The 23,392-nt window shown below is 41.0% G+C and overlaps 1 protein-coding gene across 1 annotated transcript; it reads right to left on the bottom strand.

The window, feature by feature from the left end:
- Window positions 1–15,048: 15,048 nt before the first annotated feature.
- On the bottom strand, window positions 15,049–21,905 carry LOC119909885 (otolith matrix protein). The gene is made up of 9 exons (XM_038728136.1): window positions 21,786–21,905; window positions 21,465–21,601; window positions 21,030–21,132; window positions 20,530–20,715; window positions 19,522–19,696; window positions 18,806–18,873; window positions 17,743–17,927; window positions 17,239–17,410; window positions 15,049–17,060 (listed from the first exon to the last, which is right to left on the bottom strand). Exons 1-9 carry the CDS (start codon window positions 21,874–21,876, stop codon window positions 17,050–17,052), a joined length of 1,128 nt encoding a protein of 375 aa, XP_038584064.1. The 5' UTR covers window positions 21,877–21,905; the 3' UTR covers window positions 15,049–17,049.
- Window positions 21,906–23,392: the final 1,487 nt, after the last annotated feature.

Genomic DNA, 23,392 nt, shown 5'->3' with positions numbered 1-23,392 from the left:
TCATGGTATGTTTTCAAAGTTTAAATCTGAACACTGTGGAGGTTGGAAGAGTTGCGGACCAAAAGAATTAAAGGCTAATATGACAAATTGGATGCTTGAAAGGCACATCACTCTCCCAAGGCCAAAAATATAAAATGGGTTCAAAGTAAAAACACTCACATCTTAATACAATATTGTTTGATAGTATTCACAGATATTATCTGATGAAGCTCACAAGATCAAACATCATGCATTTTTACTTTGATTAAATTAAATCTTGAGAGAACACACCTTCCCTTCAAAGTTAAACAGAAATGTAAGATTGTTTTTTGTGCCATCAGAGTCAGAGCTGCACACGCACATTTGTTATGATTAAATTACTTCAAAAACTAGCAAGTTGACAACTTGCTAACACAACCAAACATCAAGCAAGTGCAACAACACATAGGAATATTACTTACTAGTTCAACAGAAAGAATGCCACCTCAGCGTCTGTCTTGCAGCCTTTTATTTCACGAAGCTCTTGCTATGTCCAGGAGCCTCTTGCTGGGTCAGTCTCTTTTTCTCTTCCTTACTTCCCCCAACAACGTCCTCATCGATCTCTTTGCAGCCTCTGCCATGATATCTATACTGAGAATACTGAAGTAGCTTCTTCCAAATAACTTACATTGTACATAATATACTTCTTATAGCTTGCTTGCTTAAGAGTCATGTTGGTGCCGTAAAGCATTATTCCGTTATCGTGATAAATGTCCCACCCAGCTTGAACAAACTTTTCATTTGAGACCAGTATGTGTGGAATTTGAACATTTCAGACTTTGGCGCCCCCTATGGTAATACCAAATGGACACTGTACCACTGTAATGAACACTGGTACCCACTTTTATCTCCCATTCCCACAAATCTGACCTGAGGACTCTGACATGGCACATACTGTGGCATATTCACTTAAAAAATGCAACGATCACATCAAATTTGTACACATATTAGCTTTAGGAAGCAAAAATGTGTAATTGTTACCTGTTTTGCGTTGTTTCCATGGATTTGCTCCAAAACAAATGGTTCACTCTCTGACACAAGTAGATTGCACCTTGAAGCATCACGACATCACCGCTATGTTAAAATGGACAGAAATGATTCACCCTCATCACGCCTCCTTTGTCTCTGCAGACTAATTAGGGAGTAATCGCTGTCAATTAAGTCAGGGAATTTATGCGACATGACACGTTCCAACAGCACTCAAGGGTCTCATGTATCCTTATCTTGATCAGAAACTTAATGTGGTGTCCTGCTTATTTATTGGGGGCTCTTACCCTTTTAAACTGTGGGGAATGAGTCCAGGAACAGCCAGAGAAGTCTGGGATTTATGTCCCCTAGTAAAATAAGATTAGTCTTAACCTCTCTGAAGCACTCTCCCCTTCAGTTCAATACGATGTTGTAATTTGTTCAGCTGATGAAAAAGATGAAGGGGAAACTAATGTCTAATACCACCATTTAATTGAGAATGTATATTGATCATCCTACCATTGACAAAACGTGTTTCATTTCAATAGGGACTTGTGTGAATGACTTTATTAAAAATCAGGTAGATGTATTCTGACTGTTTTACTGTTGTTCAAGGACACAGTAGACTACTGTTCTTGTCGTATAACATTTTCTATTAAATGTACCCTTTTTAAATGTTAATCACACACTGTGTGCCAAGACTTGTGAGGTTCCACTTTTGTTCATTTTGAAATAGAGGGTGTTCTTTTCTTTTCATTTGGCAAAGCTAACCTAATGTTCTTAAATACACATCCAGCCCCTCTCCCTCCTGTGAACACCTGTTTGTAAAAAGCGTCCTTCCAACCACTGGGAACCGCTTATTAGCAAGTAGCACTTAACAGATGTTTGGAAAAGCTGCTTGCGGCTCTCTCTATTGCTTTATGACTAGTAACAACCTAAATGTGATCTGTCTGTGTAATGTTTTCCTAAACGTGTAGGAACACTTAATAATTTCTAACTTCTATTGTTGTAGGTTCTCCCTTTCTCTCTGATCCTTTTCCTATTAATACATTTTATTCCTGTTTGTTCATCTGTCTGTTGGTAAGTTTATTAGTAGTATCTCAAAAACCACTGATGACAGAGTTTGTGTCTTTTAAAAAATCTTTTTGTGAAACCTTGGGGGGTGAGCTTACATTTTACATTTAACGAGGCTACAGCTATGCACGGCTCTGTACTGTACCCAACGATACCCAGAGCTAAATGCTAACGTCAGTATGCTAACATGCGCACACACAATAATGCTAACATACTGATGTTTAGCAGTTGTATTGTTTACCATGTTATTTAGCACACTACATACAAAGTACAGCTGAATATGATGGGGATGTCATTAGTTTAGCAGGTAGTTGGTTATAAACCAAAACATTGGACAAATAAAACTTTCGACTTCATGATGGCGCTAGATGAAATGTCAGGGAATCGCCAGTTATTACAACTCCTGATCCTGAGAGAGACATGAATGTCTGTACACAATTTCTAGCATGCAAACCACTAGCATGGATCAAACATTTACACATGGTGGGTGTTTTATATATTGATTCCTGTAGTTTTGGGATGAATAAGATATAAATCAATAAATTAAAGAAATTTTACTCCTGGCAGTATAGACTTAATTTGGGGAATACAATTTACAGAAAACATTATTTAAGAACTCAGTTAACTGATTAAACAAAATATTAAAAATCCAAATAATCTCAAGGCCTCCAGTTAATTGCCTCCTTTAACACATCATGAACAGATGTTGTGATAAAACGTCTGACCAATATACTAAAGAATTCTTCTTCATGTTCTGTAACTGTAATGTAATTATATATTCCTCTTATAATCCCACAATGAAAATTACACATGCTTTTTTTGGGGTATACATTCTGCTAAATGGATTCATGACGTGTAACATAAAATTAATTTCACGCTGGTGCAGGTGTTATTGGACAATGGACTAAAAGAAACATACAGTAATCTTGTAATGAAATACAATTTTTAGACTAGAAATGCTAATGGAGTTTGTCGAGTTAGTCAGTTAATTCAGATTAGCTAATATTTTGGTATTAGAGACAATTCAACATCAAATTCATTTTTAAAGAGTACGTTAAAGAGTACCTTTGGGTTAATAAAGAGGCAAAAGTCATTTGTGTTCACATTGTCACTCATTGAACTGAGCAGCTGGATTTATGTACAGGAAGCACTAAAACAGCACTTTATAATGGTTCAAGGATACGCAGCCTTGAAGAACCTAATATATGCCTTACTGCCAGTGCAGAGAGGACGACGGGTCGAAGCACTCAAGTAGAGAAGAGCACAGTGTGAACATGGTGAGTGTATTTACAGTGGAATAGATGGCAGATGAGATGAGGTCTGGTTTTAATAGAGCAGAGACCTGCACTCGCTGCCAGCTGCCTTCAGAGGCCTCAGAGGAGAGGTGCCAAGGAGAGGTGAGGAGCAGAGAGAGTGTGTGTATGTGACTAAAGAGAATGTTGTGGGAACATGTGGACCTTGCAAGAATAGAAGGTTTGGATAAATAGTCACATGTGAGGACGGTGTTCAAGACCTCATTAGTAAAAAGCAGATTTTAAGGTCAAAAGGTAAATGGTTGGGTTTATAGCCCAAGCTGTGTGTGTGTGTGTGTGTGTGTGTGTGCAAACGTTGTCTCCTAGATATTACATTTAAATACTACTAACATGTTATGAAAGAAATGTGGTGATACATGGATTTAGTTTCCTATCACCATAATTAGGGAATGTTGTTAATGGTTGTTAAATAACCTACCATGGGGTTGGTTAATTAACAACCATTAACCATTTGCCAAGTTTGATATATTAATATATGAAAAAGTGACACTGCAACATTCAGCAGACTGGAAACAGGGCCAAAAAGCTAGCCTAAAGTTAAAGTCACCAAAAGTAAAAAAAAATCAGAGCTACTAGGACCTGTAAAGCTTATTAATTAAACGTACAGTGGGCCACACTGGCGGTAGCTCACCTGATAGAGCCTGCATGTATCAAGTCCTTACTGCAGCACCCCGGGCCCTTTGCTGCATGTTATCCCATCTTTTTCCCTTGCCTTCCCTGTCTCTCTTCATTATCTCTATCAAATAAAGTGCAAATGCCAAAAAAATAATCTTATTACTATTTATTTTTTTACATGTTAGCAATGAAGCGAATACTCATATGTCCCAAAATGTTGAACTATTAGGTTCTGTTCTTTGTATGACTTGACTAATGACTAATGACTACATTAATGTTGCGCGTCCAACAAAAAAAAAAAAAACATTGCCAGAGGAACCTAATCAAGGAAAAAACATATTAAATTTCCTTTCAAACCTAGTAGGGAAAATAAATTAGCAGTGTACAAATGTAATTTGTCGTGCACACAGAGTTAATATATGCACATAGCTGGATGAGTTCTCTTTCCATTTATAATCTTACCCAACATACAGCTGACATGCTTTTTGCACACATCTGCAAAAATTGTCTATTTGGGACAGACCAATGACTTATCTCACATTCTTTCCATGTGAGATATTCATGAACATACTAAGATGGTTTCTTTAGCGCGCACACAGACTTCTAGAAACCACCCCCACCCTTTTGTCACCTCATACGCACACACACACACACACACATGTTTACAGTTACACTCTGTACTTCCTCACCCTCTCTCTCTCTCTCTAACACCGGGTTGACAGGTGTGGAGTAGCTTGCCAGCGATGTCATGCAGACAGAAAGCTTTTAACACAGAGAGGTGTGTAATATTCATAAGGAGTGCTCCACTTACTGTGTAATAGACGTTGGCGAGCGTGAGTGTGAGCAACACTGATCTGGTCCTTTGGAGATCTGGTCTAATATAATATTAATGCTAGTTGTGTGAGATAGCTTCTAGCGTGTTGTTCATTCTGCCCCATTTCTCACATGCAACACACTCCCACGTTAAAGCAGAGATGTTCGATGGGAGCTTGTTTAGCATCTTATCCCACAGCAGGTACTGCAATGCTATATGGGAGAGCAAAAGTTTTTGGGTGTACTTCTTTTGGACTTTGCTGCTGCTCTGCGACATTTTTGTTCTTGCACACACACACAAACACACACTTTCCACTGTGTAGCTGGAAGGCAGTGGTAGATTGGTTTGGCAGGAAAACGAAGTCCACTATCGGTTTTGCTAACCAATTTGACAGTAATTATCTAAGGGCACAGGCGCACCAAAGGTTTGTTTTCTTTGTTTTAAACCATAGTTTAAAAGTTCACTTGGTTGCATTTTTGCAATTGGTCCCTTTATGTTCACACTGCCCAATTACAAGTGAACCAGAGCTTGTAAACAGGAGTCACAAATAGTTTTGCTACTCTGCTGTTCTGCAAGGTTGTAGATTTAGGTGATGCAAGGGAGTAAAAAAAGTCAGAGTTCTTGTAACTTAAGCAAAGCATGAAGAGTACATGAAGAAATGGCTGAATTTGCACATCAGTATGTCCTTGATCCATTATTTTATGCTAGGCCTTTGAAGCATGAGTAAATGCTGACTATCAAATGTACAGTATCCTCTTGTGTGATGTTTTGGTGATTTGTTCCACCCAAAACAAGCTGCACCTTATTCTGGTTCACTTTAAAGATGACCGACACCTGCATTTTTAGATGTGTTGTTGCAGTTACTTGGAGCCACCTAAGTTTCAATCTCTTTATTCTCATCTGCTCAATTGAACCACATTAGAGCAGTAAACATATGGAGCCAGGACAGATTTGGCATCAAAAATATAATTTGGCATTGAATTGTGATTGTCATTGAAATGTTTTTAGTGACAATATTCTGATTTTTTTCTTCATGTCACTCTTTTTTCAGAGACAGTTATTTACATGTAATCTGCATACCTCTTCCTGCACCAGCTCAAGGAAACTATATAGGAAAGATGGGTCATTGTTACTCTGTAGTACGTATATGCACATTAGTTCCAAGTGTGAACACTGGAGCTTTTAATAATATTCAGGAGGCCTAACCTTAGCCAGCTCCCTTGTTAATGTTTCCAATTATTATCAGGAGGTGGTGCTAATCGCCATATTTTTTTATGCTTCTATACATGAATGAATGAATGAATGAATGGTTTATTTTGGTTTAAATTATAATGTACAAAGAATGACAATTTGTAGTCTCTAATGTGAGTAACTTACACTGTACATTGCCAGCAAAACTGAGGCTTATTGTTGATTATTTTCTCTCTGCTCTCGGTTACTCCCGGGTCTATTCCAACTGTTTAAAAATGAAATAATATTCTTTGTGTGGTTCACCAACGGTGATAAATGATCCCAACGTCCCACAAGGTGCGGACAACTTGGCACAACACCGGTGAAGCTAGGGCTCCGTCTCTCTGCCGCTACACACAAACACACATTCACGCTACGCCTACACATGCGCACTGGAGGTCAGTGCCTTCCTTAAGGGTAATTTTGGATTTATTCACACACTTTAAACCATTTATTAAAAGCTTTTTCCTTTTTACATGTTTATTTACATCATTATGTGTTGATATTTATATTGTAATAGACAGTATATTAACCTTAGGAGAAAACTGGTAGTTCTATGTAAAATCAGACGTTGAGCACCCCCATATCGTCAAAATGCCATGATCCTCGTTTTGCTGGGAAGCTTCACTGTGAGATTGACAGTCGAATCAGGCTCCGCCCAAGGAAGCATCAAATCGTGTATTCGACTTCATCATCTTCATAACAGCAGCAAGGAGTGTGATTTTTACAAAACGTAGCCTAACGTTCCTTATTAAAATATAATAAAGCAAGTAAATCCCTTCTTCTGAACTAGTCTACAATTTTTTTTGCATTTGTATTTATAAGAGCAGTAGCCTATTATTCAGTATTTTTAAAAATGTTGTTACATTGCTTGCCACTCTCTCACCATGAGTGCATGCATCACTGGCAGCAGTGGCCGGAGTTTCTTTCTATAAGTTTAACATTGCTGTGCTGCTTTTAGCAGATGCTTCAATAAATTACATGTAGAATTTTTTTGAGGTTGAAAGCTTTTAGCTGGTCGCACACTGTTTACAACGGACGACAATGTTCTTTCCATCTTAGACTGTGACACAAGATTTGGCACACTACTACTACTACTACTTACAGATGGTGAAAGAACGCCTCTCTCCCTCGTTCTCCATTCTTCCTTTAGCTTTTTCAGCTGACATGAACAACATAACCTCCGGTGCCGCCTAGCTGTCGTACAGTCATGCGTTCACGTCAAGGATGATGCCTTCAGTAACATAGTAACGCAGCGTTACTTGGACTAGTAACTGTAATAATATTACTGTTTTGGAAAAGTAATCCATTATAGTACTTAGTTACTGGGGAAAGTAATATTATTATAGTAACGCGCTACTGAGTAACACTGGTGCTAGCTAATAATGTAGTCTAGATGACTAGTATGTAAATCACTGAGGCAAACTGCAAGGCATTGTACCCTACAGTCAAGTTTAGCTTAAAGGTACAATATGTAAGAATGGAGACTACTCTCCACCTGTTGAATTCATACTCAAGTGTTGTTAGCTAGTTAGCTCAGTTAGCAGTTAGGCAGTTAACTTCAGCTAAAATCAGAGCCATTAATAAATTGATCTTGTTATTATTGTGTCTGGTGAGTGATTATGAGTTAAACCTAAAGCAGTGAATATATTTTATCTAGTATAAAAGTTGTGCAAAATATATCAGTAGTGTGAGATATTTAGTTGTGTAATATATTGTAATAGGCCTACATATAGTTCATTCATAGCGTTGACCTCGTTGTCAGACAAAGATAGATATGTTGGTAATGGTGATGTATATCACACAATTTTATGTTTCAGTACAAGGGTCAATGTGTTTTTCATATTATTTATAGGCCCTGGGTAGCAATAGGGGTTCTTTATGGCCTGCTTCAGATAAGCTAGGACGACCACCGGTGCATTGGTGCAAGGAACCTGGTGTATAGGTTCACTGTTGTGTGTTTCTGTATTATATTGTATGTCTATGTTATATTGTCTTTGATATTTGTTGTGTGCTAATATGCCTGCTGTAGAACAAATTGCCCATTTAGGACAAATAATAAACTGATTGAATGATTGATTAAACCTATCCCATTTGGTTATGTATCATGATGTATATCTTGGCCCAAACAGGGGCTTGAGTTGAGCAATATGCAAAATGCTGGACAAAGCCATGATCTGAGAAATAACAAGGAAAATTAACACGCACATTTAGATTTAAAAAAAAAACAGCAGTCCACAGTCCCAAACCACAATTAAGCCTCTTTTTCTCTGCTTTTGTTTGTTTACATAGAGCCTAGCGTTAACTAGCTGTTATGTATTGACCCCTGCACCACCAGCATAACAGTAGTTAAAAGTTAACTTTAACCAGCCAAGTTCTATGTGAAAAAACAACGGCAGAGAGAAACAGACTTACTTGCTGTTTGAGAACTTGTGGAAGCCATTGCTTTAAAGTTGCTGTCCTGGCACCATATAACACTCCAGAAATGTCATCCAAACATGTTAGTGAATGCAGCGTAAATTTGTTTTCTAACTGTCACCGTCTTTTATAGCTTCCACTCTTATTCTCACTTTCACTCAAAATTTCCCCCTTCCTTCCTTCTTGTGTCACCCCTTCCTCCACCATTATCATCCCCAGGAGTCAGTGGGGGCAATAAAAACATCTCCCAGCGTGGGGGAGGGGGAGGGGGAGGGCTTATTTGCCACCCCACCTTGTTCTCCTGTGTTGTCTATATCTCCCTCTTCTTCACCTGTGTTGTTGTGAAGTTTCAGAGCGACAAAGACACAGAGCATGCCCATAACCAACTCACTCCTGATTGATTGAGCACAGTGCGTGAGGAGAGACACTGACTGCAATTAATCTGAGCAGCATGCAGGGGAATAAATTAGAGAACAATATAATAGACTTTTGTATATTTCTCACTTTCCTCCTGATGGTCTGAATAACTCATTAGATTTGTCACTTTTTAGAAATAAAGTCACTGAAGGTCTGAAAAAGGTAAGCAGCAGACCAAACCTTCCTTCCTCCCTTACCTTCCTTCACTGGTATTCCCCTCCCTCACTCCATCTCACTGTAACTAATGGTCCTTAAACATAGCTCCAGCTGTCGTGGTGTTGGGACTAAATCACAACAATCATGAGTTATTATCAGCGGCGTGCTGACTGATTGTGCTAATGTCCACACTGATCGTATTAATGCTAGGGTTGATTGGAACACATCCATCATAATAATCCTGGCAATGAAGAGGTAATAACTGCCATTATCCTGATAATGAAAAAGACTGTTAAGCTGAAGATTAAAACTAAACAGTGATAACAAGGGACTTCATATTTGGGAATTACTGAAAGCAGAAGGAGATATCGCTGCTCTTCCCCTCCCTCCCTCACTGTTCTCCTTTCTGATGATGTCCTTGCCTTTTCTCCTTTACCTCCCAGTTCATCCCATTTACTAATCACCAACTAAACGCTTCATTTTGTTCCCTATACATCATGTCTTTATGCCTCTTTCCCATTGTTCTATTATTCACCATCCTGTCTTCTCTTTTTCCTCATCTTCTCCTTCTTCCTTTTTAGACCATTCCCCCTTTTCCTCCACATTCTTCCCCTTCTTTTTCTCCCTTTTACTACAACCTCTTTTCTCCCTTTTTCGTTCTTGTCTTTTATTTTTCTCTTTCCTCTTCAGCCCTCCTAATTCCTCCTCCTTCTGCCATTGCCTCCATTCCTATTTCCTTCTTATTTGACTTCTACCGCTTATCCTCCTTATTACCGACTGTTTGTCCTTTCCCCCATCTGCACATTCTTCATCCAATTTGTAGAAATCTTCCCTGCTCCTTCCTTATTTTGTCTGCTTATTCTCCCGACAATCCGCCCCCTTTTTACCCTTTTTCCTCATCTTCTCTTGTTTGACAGCTCACCAGCTTTACCTCCTTTTCCTCCCTGGCTCTCTTTTTTTCACTCAATATTCTCCATAGCAGTGAAGAGCCCTGTCCGTTTATGAGAAAGAGAGGGAGAGAGACTACTGGGGAGGTGTGGGAGGGAGTTTCAAGAGTTTTAATGAGCCAACGCTCACACTTATGACAGGACGGGTAAGTGATGGTAAATGAATCAGTTTGAGAAAAAGAGAAGGTGGTATTAGTGGGGCTGTGCATATGGGAATTTTTGGGAATCTGTGTGTGTTTGTCTGTTGTTTTCCTGTGAGAATTGACTGGCTCACCAAGCAGAGACATTTTTAACTTGTGCAATCAATATGAGTGGGTGCGTGTATATGTAGTGTGTGTGTGTGTGTGTGTGTTATACTGATGAATGGCCCAGCTCTTAATGTTCTCAAACACTCTGTGGACTAACTAGACTATTTAATCACCCTCTCTCATCCAACGCCTCCTCCTCCTCCTCCTCTCTGTTTCTGTCTCTCTGCCAAAGCTGAGTGTACTGCTGAGGTTAGGCAACACTTATTGTACAATACATTACCCCTGTGTGTGTGTGGGGGGGGGGGGAGTATTAGCACTGCATCAGTCAGTGTCCAGCCTGCTGGCTCGTACACCTGTCGGCTCGTTACGGAGCAAAGGAACAGATAGAGGTGGCACACAGAGCATAAATCTAACACACACACGCACATGTAGTGCACACAAACACACTTACACACAACCTTGTTATATTTGTGTTGACTTATGCTCACTCTCTAACTTTCCCTTAACTTCCCCTGTCACCGCTAATTGCCCAACTGCAGCCATTACCTTAACTTTCACGTTTAACCATGACACTTAAAATAACCCTTTTCCTAATGAGGTGCAGAAAGGGCTGCTCACAAATTACTCTTTTAGCGAGACCTTATAAGATAATGGACATAGATAACTCATACACACACAAACACACACACTCACGCGCGCACACACACACACACACACACACACACACACACACACACACACACACACGCATATACACTTTGAGGACTGGACCTGCAATCTACCTGTTCTAACAGGAGGTGGGTGTTGGCACGCGATACGATCGCTTTGTGGTCTGTGTGGTGTGAGTTTGTGTGTGAATAGGTGTACATGCAGGTCTATGAGTGTGCCTACAGCAGTAATGAGCACTGGGCCACGGGATGCCCAAAGGCAAGGTTCCCTAACAGGGTCAGACTCAAGGACGTCTGGCACCGATCCACACGCCCGCCTACAGTACACACACATAAAACATTGGACCAGCAGACCGCAAGCTGATCCAGCACCATTAAACAATGTGAAGAAACACATGCTTTTTGTACATCACACCCACCCATTGTGTTTTCTCTCATTCTGTCCTCTCTCTCTTTTTGCACACACACAAAATCACAAACACACACACACACACACACACACACAGTGAAACACCCTCTATTCGTCCCCAAACGAACGAGAGATTCACGCTTCACTAGCAAAGACTCTCAGAGTGTAGGTTATTAATGAGAGCATGTCCTAACAACATTACAGAGCTACTGCCCCATGGAGAGCAGAGGAGAAGAGAGGAGAGGAGGTGTACAGTAGGGCAGGAGAAAAGAAACAGGAAAAGAGAAGAGAAGAAGAAATGAGAATGGTGAAGGAGGGGAAAACGAGATGAGGAGAGGAAGAAACAGAGAAGAGGAGAGGAGGAAAAAGAGAATAAATGAGAGAGGAGGGGAGGAGGAAAAAGAAAAGGAGAATAATAAGAAAATAGCTGATAAGGAGAGAGGAGAAAGGTGGATGTGAGGAGAGGATAAAATACAGGATAGAAGAAGAAAAAGAGAGGTAGAGGAGATGTGAAAAAGAGGAGAAAAATAAATGAGAACAGTGAAGGAGAGAGCACATGATGAGAAGAAAATGAGACAGGGAGAAGAGGAGAGAAAGTATATGTGGAGGCAAGGAGAGAAGAGGATAGAAGAAATTATAAAAGAGATGAGAGTGGAAAAGAAACGGAGGAAGAAAAGGGGGTGAGGAGGAGAGGAGAAATGATGAAATTAGGAGAATACCCAGAAAACTTACAGAAAGAAGATGACAGGAGACAGGTGGAAGAAAGGAGAAAGGACAAGACGGAGGAGAAGCAAAGGGGACAAGAATAAACTGGGAGGTGGAGACAAAGAAAAGACAGCAGAGGTGTAGAAAGGTGCACTTCAAAAGAGGAAAAAGGAGACAGACAAGGGGAGGACAAAGAGTTAGAGGAAAGAAGAAGAAATTAGAAAAAGTGAGGAGTGAAGACATGAAGAAGATAAGGAAAGGAGAGAACAGGAAATGAAAGTAGAAGGGTGAGGAGAGGAAAAGGGTGCATTAAGGGAAGGAGAGAAGACATAGTGGGTAAAGGAGAAGAAGGGAGAGGAAAATAAGAGGAGAAAAGGCTAAGTGGATAAGTGGAGGAGGGAGAGGATATAAGCGAGGAGAAGAGAGGGGGAGACAAAATAAGAAAAATAGGCAGGGAGGAGGCAGAACACCCAGAGTTGTGTTGAAAAGAGATGAGCCTCAGTAAGTGTGCTATTTGGATCCCCCTGTGGCATTACAATGGTTATATTGGAAAAGGCATGATAGATGGACTGAGCACCACTGAGGAGACAGTGCCATCTAGTGATTGGTACCCGAAACTCTCTCATGCGGTGAAAACCACTGAGCCCTGCAACCTCATGTCACACCCACTCTCACCTACACAAACTGCTATGCATTAACATCCTTCTCCCGGCTGCTTCACACTCAAACAACCTGCTGCCCGCGGTCATTTTTCACCCAGCTTGTGTGTCATTATGGAAGCAACATGCGCCGTCACACAAACTGAGCTCAAAAACATATTTAGAATTGATAGCCAGTCTCGTGAGTCTTGCTGTGCGTGTGTGTGTGTGTATGTGTGTACTGTTTGGTTTTTATTGTGCAAGTGATCCGGGGAGCGTTATGGGAGCAGAACGATAAGCCTGGTGTCACTGGCGTCTAATCATACTCCATGTTCCTTATCAGCTCAGGGGACGGCATGAGCTGTGGAGAGGGAGAAGAGGAGAAGGAGGAGGAGGAGGAGGAGGAGAGGGAAAGGGGCATAACGGTTGGAACTAGCGATGGAGGGAGAAGGGGAGAGGAAGGCGATAGGAGAAGAGAGATGAGAATGAGAAAAAGTGAAGGATGAGAGAGGTGAGGGGGGGAGTAGAGGACATGAGAGAGGAAGGAGATTTAAGGGTCTGCTGCACTAAAAGCATATAAAGAACCAATGCCAAACCCCGTGTCCCAACTCACCTCACCTCCCACACAGCACAAACCCACCTTGTGTAAGATGATCCGCCACTTCTATGCAACTTCCCACTGTGTGTGGGCATGTGTGGGTATGTTGCCCTGTGTGTGTGTGTGTTTGGGTTATCATGAGTGCTAAGGATGGGTGGTAATTGAATAATGACAGTGACGCTTCTGATGGATTACCTGTCACCCTTCCCTCTTCTCTCCCTCCATCACTGTCACCCCTTTCTTCTTTGCCGCTCTCAGCTCGCAACCTTCGGTCAAATTGTGTCCCCTCTGTGCCGTCACCCGTGCCGGCCACACACACACACACACACACACACACACACACACACACACACACACATCCATGACACATGCATGCACCTTCACACACTTTCATAAACTTACTGGCATTCACAAGGCGCGAAAGAAGTGGTGCAAACTAACTAAGTAGCACATTAAGGCTACTATACTTGTATACTATACTGTAGCCTACTTACTTTTCTATTTTCTACAACTTTACACTTTGTTCCTACATGTCAAAGGGAAATGAAACCTTTTACCCATTGCATTTATTTTACAGCTTTGACAAGTTACTTTGCAGATTCAGATGTTATTTACAAAAGAGTGCATAAATCATGGAGCGTATAGTAGATTAAACCACCCAACAGTAAAGTAGCTAAATTTAGTTCCACCTTGACAAGCTTTTTAATGATGCTTACACAGTAATGCACGATAATAATACATATAGTAACAACTAATGCATTTCAGCCATTATTTTTATTATAGTATGAAAGGCACAGTATGTCCTTTGTCATATGAAAAGACTGCAACAACTTGTTTGTAAGGAAGTATCTTTACGCATTGCTACTCTAACAGATCTCAGTGTATCTTCCACTGATTATTTTCTTGTATTTCATTTGTATTTATATTTGACAAGTTCATGTTTTTATTATATTAGTTTATTACTGTCAGTGTGGGAGAGGTCCACTGCAAAAGCCTGTGGTTTCTTTGCTCATATTTTTTCACTTCTGTTTTATGGTGTTTTGTATAAGTGCAGATATAAAATGACTAAATTACTAGTTCCTTTCCACCACTGGCATTAACACAATTTCCTCTCTTGCACACCCACACCTCAAGGTTAAGAGAGGACTGCACTGCGGCCTCCTTAGTTGTTTTTATTACAGCATTACAGCAGAATGCCAGTGAGAGAGCTGAGGATTGAGAGCGATTGCAGCACTCTGCTGCAAAGCAGTTCAATCTACAGTATCTCCTAGCTGCTAAATGGTACTCCTCGATCACAGACACAGACTTTCTCTTAATGTTGTAAATCAGGTGAAGCAAAGCCAGCATGGGCGTTTGGTCCATGCTGAGTAGAAGTCTGTCTCTACCTATTATGAAGGTGTGTCCCTGATTCACCTGTCTACATGGGAGGTGCTTCTCTCTACCTGAGTGAGCACCTGAGTCTCTGTATGCAGGTCGTTTTGTGTGTGTGTGTGTGTGTGTGTGTGTGTGTGTGTGTGTGTGAAAGAGCCCCACCCCTCCTTTTTTTACTTCTCTTTATCCTAATTCCTCCCTTCGCTCCCAAACAGCTGAGAGGGGAGCAAATGGCCTATTTCTGAGTGAATGCGTGTACGAGAGGCAGAAAGACAGAGAACGAGAGAGAAGTGAGTGTAAGATGGAGCAAGAGAGATGATATCAAGCACAAAGAGTGGTTTCAGGATAATTAGAAGTCAGCTGGAAAAAAATAAAACTAATGAGGACTGTTTTCTTTATCATCATTAATTTAATTGGTTGAAAAAAATGAAGGTTTGCAGCACTACACATTCAGGAGGAGTATTTACATCAAGGCTCTTTGAAGACAACGGCATAAATGAACAGCACCAATGGTACAAACCAGAGTTGAATTAATACAACAGATATGCCTTTATCCTTCAGATAGGAGAAAAATCTGGCACCTTTCATCTTGCACAATCACACTGCTATCAAGAGCCAAAACGTAACACTTACAGTTGGCTACAGGAGATGAAACGTGACAATGTTTTATTTCAAAAAGAAGGCCAAGCAAAAGTAACCTACATAAACCTGCTGTTGCCTCAGCAAATCACTGTAAATACATTCCTGTATTTATATCTGTTGGACTAGCTCTAATTCATTTGATTTCTTCCAGTATGAGGAGGTCATAAACCAAACTTTTTGACGAGGAGAACTTCATCCCGTTTATCAGTTTATTGCTGAGCTCTGTGGTGCAGAATGTGAAAGAAATAATAAAGACAGGGACGACAACTAAAGCCCAGAATTACAGTCTGCTAAAGTAAAGCTTTAAACTGGCTGGTGATTTAACCGTGATTCTTTAATTACAGTCCCTTAAACATGTCAGAAAAATAAATGATCTCATGTATTTTTCGACAATAACTATTTCTTAATAGCACATTCATACAGGAATCCTCTTCTTCATAACAATTGTTTGATAATATCACATGCTGTACTGACTAATTTCTGGTTGTAACACCAGCCTCGAACATCCTCCTGTTAATAGCTCTTACCTTCTATCACTATCAATGTCTCACTACTGGTAGGAATCTTAAAGTATAAATGATAAATTGTAGAAAAACACAGCAGTAGTCCACATATTCCTTTATGTGTTGAAGCAGGACAGATCAAGTAGGATTCTGAGAGCACATTTTGGGAGTTTTGGGTGATGCAAATATTGTCACAGATGAGAAAATGATTAAAGCTTTTTTTAAAAAGACTCACGTAGGGGTCACGGAAAGCAACCCATGCCCTAATCCAGTTTCTCCCTAACTGTATAGTGTAACAATACACTGTGAGCTGGAATAGTCCAGTCCACCATACCAGTCGTGGGAAAGCAGTGATCCAAAGATGTATGCTATACAAGCCATGGGAAAGCAGCAATTCTATCAACACACTAACACATAGGCACGTACATGTACAGACAAATGCACACACACATGCACACAAACACACTTTCTCTCACTCACACACAAACAAACAGCATAATATGCCAGACTTCCAATTAGGGCAATAATGGCTGTGGGAAAAAGTGTACACTCACATAAACACACACACACACACACACACACACATTCAGTAACTGAGACTTCTAAGCTCAAAGTTAATAGCACCCAGTTGTTCAGTGCCAGAGACAGACCCTGTGGGAGGAGGGAGGGTATGGGTGGTACTGAAGCTTTAGACCAATGCAACAAGGACATAATTTCACAACAAACATACAGGGTAGGAACATTTAACAGGACTTTTTTTGTACGTATAAATCAATATTGGGGGAAGACGTTACATGCTTATGGGGTAATTCTGCAAAAATCTTCATCAAAATTCTCTTTTGAAAATGCTTTAAGAGACATAATCTGTCAATAACATACGAACCACAACTCTTATTAACCTGCACTTCTTTTCTATTTTATTGTTTTTTATTTCTATCCTATTCATTTCTATTTCCTTCCCTTTCTTCCTAGTGTCATTTCTTAAACCTAAAGTCAGTTTCCGGGACATTTTCTGAAGTTTTTTCTTCGCTGATTTAGCCCCTCTTAGCGATGTCCTACCCTGCCAGCCAGCATGCTAGAGGAAGCACTGGGTTGGAGGAGGACGAGGACATAATAAAAGAGAATGGGTGGTGAAATGCAGGGAGAAAACAAACACAAAAAGCCAATCAGAAAGGATGAAGGATGGTGAGATGGAGTGGCAGAGGGACACAGATGGCAGGCAGGGAAGGCAGAACGGGAAGATGGGGAACAGAGGGATGGGGTGGAAGTTGATGCGCTGGATATCTTCCTACTGTTCCATCAGCAGAAGCCTGTTGGAGGGAAAGTGCAATAATGAGAACAGCTGCAGTTGACACACACACACACACACACACACACACACACAGGAGAACGCACTCCTCCATCTACTTTGCCAGCCGCTCATCATCAGCAGATCCAAATAAACACACTTTTACATACAAGCAAAAAGACACACACTATCACTCTTACCCTCACACTCGAAGGCTTGCAGCTTGGTGGTGTAAGTAGGGCCCAGCCAAGAGGTGTAGCTACCCAGAACCCTTTGCAGGTGGTGGGTGGCATCACTGAAGAGCAGATCGGATTCGCCATAGCCTGCTGAGCTGAACAGGCTGAAGCCCTCGGTGGCGTTGCCAAACACATTCTACAAGACAGAGGAAATGTGTGACAGGACTTAATGAGGGCATGCATTGATGTGCGTTGGCGTGCTCTGCGTATGTGTGTGTTTCTTTGGGTTTTGTGTGCGTGTGTGCGTGTGTGTGTGTGTGTGTGTGTGTGTGTAGCCAGGGGATCAGCACAGGATGTAGCAGTCATCCTGGCGTCTCCCACACACATACTCACAATGACGGTTCAGTAGAAATCTGCAGATCGATAACACAGACTCCACAGAGATATGAGACAGACACGCATATCTGGAGAATAACACACACACACACACACACACACACAGCTGATGCAATTTGTGCTCACACCCACCTGTAAACGTTCCAGGTACTTCCAGACGCGACACTTGTTCTCTGTGCGCACCACAACAGCGTTAGCCGGGACGGCTGCCAGGTGGCATCGTTCATGCTCGTCCAGACCTGCCTCTGTCCCATCTGGGCAGAGCAGCTTCAGGTCCTCCAGCTCCAGATCCAGGGCCCAGGACTCCTGGTTCTTACCTGGGCAGGAGAGGAGTGAAGGTGAGTCAGATTTTAATTCAAGGCCATTTTAGGCCAACACCCACTCAAAGAAGCACTATGTAACTTTTTAAAGAATAAATTACACAATTTTCACCCTGAAAATGCATGGTTCAATTTATAAAGTCATAAAGTTACATCATGTGTGTTTAGGTTTACTAACAGTTTAAGAATGATTTCAATTTGTTTTTATTTGAGGACTCAGTGTTTGCCACTTTTGACAAATCTTTCAAATAGCACATTCCTTTTTTTTAGGGCTGAATCTGAATGTTGACTTTATATTCTGAATATTTCACATTTTAATTTTGAGAGACATGGTTGAACACCTAAGAATTTAAAAAGGCTAACAAAATCCCATTTAGCCAAACAAATAATTATAGGAAGAAGATAGAAGCTATGTTCAGCACAGACCCTCTTCATTTTCTTGACCTCCATTAATTGGTCTGACTCTGGACATTTCTGAACCATATGAGAAAGCATGCTTCATTAAACAGCTACAGTGTTTGTGGAGCTGGCGTCAAACTGTTCCTACTCAGCTGCACCAGCAGAGTCTGTGTAGTCTGACTGTTATAATGATCACCATTCATTTTGGATGTTGCCCAAAACAGCGGCGAGCAGATGCAGCAAACAGAGAATTAGGACATTTATGAACCACTGTCCGTCTCTTCCTGTCCTTTCAGTGTAATCTGTTCATTATATTCTGGATTTCACATACTGTAAAATACTCTAATGAGAAACACTGACATCTTCTGTCTTGACAGGGACTAGCACTCTCTGCTGGCCCCCGGTAACCTTATCATACATCATTATATAACCAGTGGCATATACCAGTAGCCTATAAAATGCACAATAACACTAACCATCCAAATTGTCAAACACTGTTGTGTGTTTGACAAAGGCCACGTCACCGAGGTTCTCTGCCACACACCTGAAAGAAAAACATAAAACACATTAATAATCAGACACATTTAATATGTAAATAGAACAAAACATGAATAACGTGGAAATGAGCACACTTGGGAACGTGTGATTATAACAGAATGACTCTTGAGACCATAATTAAACTCCCTTTGCCGCCTATTGTTGCCCTTCAAGAATTTAATATAGCTCCTGTTGCCCTTTTTTTCCCATCTCACAGACACTACTATGCCATTTTACTGAGCACTACAGTACTCTAACACAAAGAAATATATATATGTGAATGAAACTGACATTAAAAAGAAATTGCTGTGCACAGGAATTCATCCAAGTTGCTTGTTCTCTGTTCTGATCTGTTTGCATAATTAATTTAGTTTCATAATTTATTCCTTCTATAGGCTCTCAAAAAAGACTCACTGAGGTTTTACTCATTCATCACTGTATTATTACTACTACTACTTATTACAACTATTATCACTGTATTAGCTTTTTTTCAGAGCAGGCAGCTGTAATTATTCTTTATTTTTGTATTTATAGAGACAGTCAGCTGAAAAAGATATAAAGTATTGGAGACACAGAGGCAGAGTTCGTAACAACTACTCCACCTCTGGGTGCCATTAGTGTATTATTTCCCATGTTATTAGTGTTAATGTTGTACCTCAGTGCCCCTGCCTCCCCGTAGTGCCTCTCTTTGTGGTTACTGGCACAGATGTGTCTGTCATTCTCGTCTCCTATACAGGCCTCACAAAGGTTCCTGGGGTTGTTGCCTCTGGGGTCGTGCTGGGGATCCTTAACGCCCGGCACACAGCTGTAGCCAAAGAAGTTGCCAACAGCTGGTGAGAAGGACAAAGAATGAGTTAGAAGAAGAATAGGAAAGGCTAAAGGAGGATAATTTTTGTTCCTACTGAAGATTGAAAACTTTTAAAATGGGTCACAAATATATAGCCTTTGTTTTTCTAAAAGCTGAGTAATATCCTAAATCGGCTGGGGACTTTGAATTTTAACACACACACTAATAAAGGAGTAAATATTGCTCTATTAAACTGCAACTGACTATTTTCAGCTACAGATATGGTGCTCCAGGGAGTATTTACAGTAGCAAAGCAGTGTGTGTGAGATCGACAGATAAACTACAGTGCCCATGTTTATGATATTAAACATGTCACCCAGAGCAACACTGTGGTTCATTTATGTTTTTTATAGTTGGTAGACAACAATGGACCTCTATGGCACAGAGGATCAGGATATATCAGATTTGGATATGAAGATCAAGTGATTGTTGATGTTGGTCTTTTCATGGGATGTGTTGTCAATGAGAAAAATAGGATAAATTGCCAGTCTAATACTAAGATTCATCTTTATCGTCTTGCTTGCTTCTCCCTCTCCTGAAGAACTTACGACCTTCAAGAGAGGGTTACACTGTACACACACACACACACACACACACACATCCCTATCCCAATCTCACATTTACAGAGACAGGTGCACTGTTCTCTAAATGACCCTTCTCCTCTTACCACCAGTCCCCTCCATACCTTCACTCTTCATTCCACATCACTGCTTCCCCTCTCTGAAACTGTGAATCTCTCATACAGCCTCCACACACATAGACACACACATACATACACTTTTCCTGCCTCGACCTCCCAGTCCCGCTCTGTCTCACCTCTAGGGAAGTTGCATTGCTCCCCTATGCTGATCTGGGAGGTGTTGACCAGGTAGCCAATAGGAACAGTCCACCCCACCGTGGTGCGTATGCCGGGGTGACAGGAGCTGCGTTCGTGCATCTCGAGCAGGGACAGGTCTGAGGACGAGCGACGCGCCATCGCCACCACGTAATAGCTAATACCATCTGGGGGGACGGTTTGGGAAGAAAAACCGGGAAGAGGGGGAGAAAGCAAGTGGGAATCATTTTTCATATCAGGGGAGCATGGGAAAAAACATGAAAATGATTAATAAAGATACAAGACACAAAGACTACTGGTCTACACACTGTATATATGGCTCTAGCAAGCTGAGCATACATTTTGTATGAATAGCTGCAAGATATGTTGATTTTGATATATTTTGGTATGAACTCATCTTCTTTGACTTACACCAACTATGCATCTGAGCCTGCAGTGCCTCTCTGTATTACCTGCTGCAAGGCTCCAACCTATCACTTACCCACTCCGTTGTAAGACTCTCCTGCAGCCAACTCCAGGCCGTGGCAGAGGCCAGCAGCATAGATGTCATCTGCAGACATGGATGCTGCATCGGCTGTCCCATTCTGACAAAAACACATTTATTTTGTCAATGTCAAATGAATAAAGGATGCTTGGTTATTCCAAATAAAATGACAACAAATACTGAAGATGCACAAGTGTGATGTATGTGATTTCTGAAAAAAAAACAAAATGTGGCCAGCTAATGAAGATGTGGAAATAGTGAGATGGTAAAACAAAATCATCCAAAGGGACTGCTGAAGATCATGTGTAGTATTTCTTTTACTCACCGCCACCAAAGACTCATTTTCTTTAGAATTTGAGTATTTAATGAAGGTGAAAATGGTCATATTATGGAATGGTCAATCCACTTTCCCATCCCTGTTTCTTCATGTACCTTGATTTTGTCCATACAGTCTCTGGTGTTCAGGCCACGGACACATTGCAGAGTGCCTCTAATATTCCGCGCTGTGGCGTTTCCGGCTAAATCCAGACACTTCTGTTCTTCAGCGTTGGACAATACACACCAGGACACTGAATAAAACAGTGTAGAATAAAAAAATGATTCAAATTTACCTGCAGAAGAGCACAATTCATAACTACACCCCACATTTTAAACATTACTTTAATCATGCACCCAAGTAAGAGTTAATGATAAGTCTTTCCAACATTTTTTAAATCTACAAATAGCCTTAAATTGACATTATTTTGGATCTACCTGTAGTTTTCTGATTTGAGACACAGCTGACAGACAGAAGAGGCAGAAGGAGAAGGAAAGCTGCAGGCAGTCTTCTCTCTAGACGCTCCATTTCGGCTCTGCTAGGGACTCTGCTTGGATCAGTCTCTCTAATACAGCAGAGATGGTGGATTTCATTGAAAAAAAAAAGTCACTCTGCTACCCCCTCCCTCTCTTATAACATGGTTCTGAGACAGAAAGAGAGAAAGAGGAGGAGAGAGGGTAAAAGGTGGGAGAATGAGGCAGGTCGGCTAGATGTAGAAAGAAGAAAACATTACATTATTCCTCTATCCTGCCTCTTGCGTCCAAGTCCTCACTAGATAATCCTTCCTCCATCTAATGATAGCAGTATAGCATTTCCCCCGCCAATTATCCACTGAGACTTATCCCCAGCGGAGAGGATAGTGGTAGACACACGTAGGCTCGGAGCAGTTCAGGTCACCTGGCACATAGTGTCAACCCAAGGTCTTTAATTAAAAAAGCTGCGGACAATGTGTCTCTGTGCTGGAGCTGTGTTCATGGAGAACAGATACTGGCGGGGTCTTGCTCTGACTCACTGGAGACTAAAGCCCCAGGTAAGCAAGAACAAACAGCACTGGCTATTGTTCGCGGCCACAGGACCCATTGGAGGTAAAATATATTGGCAACTTGATACAATTCTCCCTTTTCGGTCTCTTTGCACACATACAGAAAAGCACACACACACACGCACACACACACACACAGTAGTTCCACTATCCTAGTGGGGACATCTCTTTGACAACGCATTCCCTAGCCCCTTACCCTAACCTTCACACCTACCTGGCTAACCTTAACCCTTCCCCTAACTTCAACTTAATTCTTACCCTAAACCTAAAACCAAGTCTTAACCCTCAAACAGCCCTTTAAACTTGTGAAGCATTTTGGTCCCCACAAAGCTCTCGGACCCCACAAGTATAGTGGAAGCCCAGTTTTTGGACCCAGCAAATACAGTAAAACAACCCCCCCTCCCACTCTAACACTAATTTTTTTGAACAGCCACTGAACCAATCAAGAAATAAATAAATCTAAACAGGGAGAGTTTGAACAGACAAGTAAAATGAATTCACCTTCTAATCCACCTTTTAGTTGAGCTGTTATGCAATGTTGGATCTGCATGATTGCTCAGTAGATGAAGGGTCATCTTAAGAGAGGTCTTTTCTGTGGGGAGGGTGGGGTATCGGATCCTCAGCATGCATGGGTGAATGGACTAGCACAGATGGACTTCTTAAATCAAGCAGTCTGAATGAAATATGCACTTTTTTACTCCACTATTAAACTTCTTCTCAAGTAAATCACACTGCCTATGATGTCTCTTGGCAGTGAGAATGCCACAAAAGAATGTCATATATTTTATATTACTTACTCACATCGCAAACTAATCAGAAAGTGTTATATATATAACAGATGGTTGGGGTCAGTTATGTGTTCTTCAAAAGTGCAGAAGCATTTATCTGTCATGCAAACAAGATCCACAGTAAAGTTAAAAAAAAAAAAAAAAAAAAGCTGACCTTAGTTTGTCACTCAGAATAAAACAGGCAGCGTCTCTTATGACAAAACACTCTGATGAT

This window comes from Micropterus salmoides, unplaced genomic scaffold, assembly GCF_014851395.1.
Source record: "Micropterus salmoides isolate LMB-PRFRI ecotype aquatic unplaced genomic scaffold, ASM1485139v1 Ms_hic_scaffold_19, whole genome shotgun sequence".
NCBI classification, from domain to species: domain Eukaryota; kingdom Metazoa; phylum Chordata; class Actinopteri; order Centrarchiformes; family Centrarchidae; genus Micropterus; species Micropterus salmoides.
Note: the sequence above shows the minus strand (reverse complement) of the source record. Positions and strands in the feature narration are given on the sequence as shown.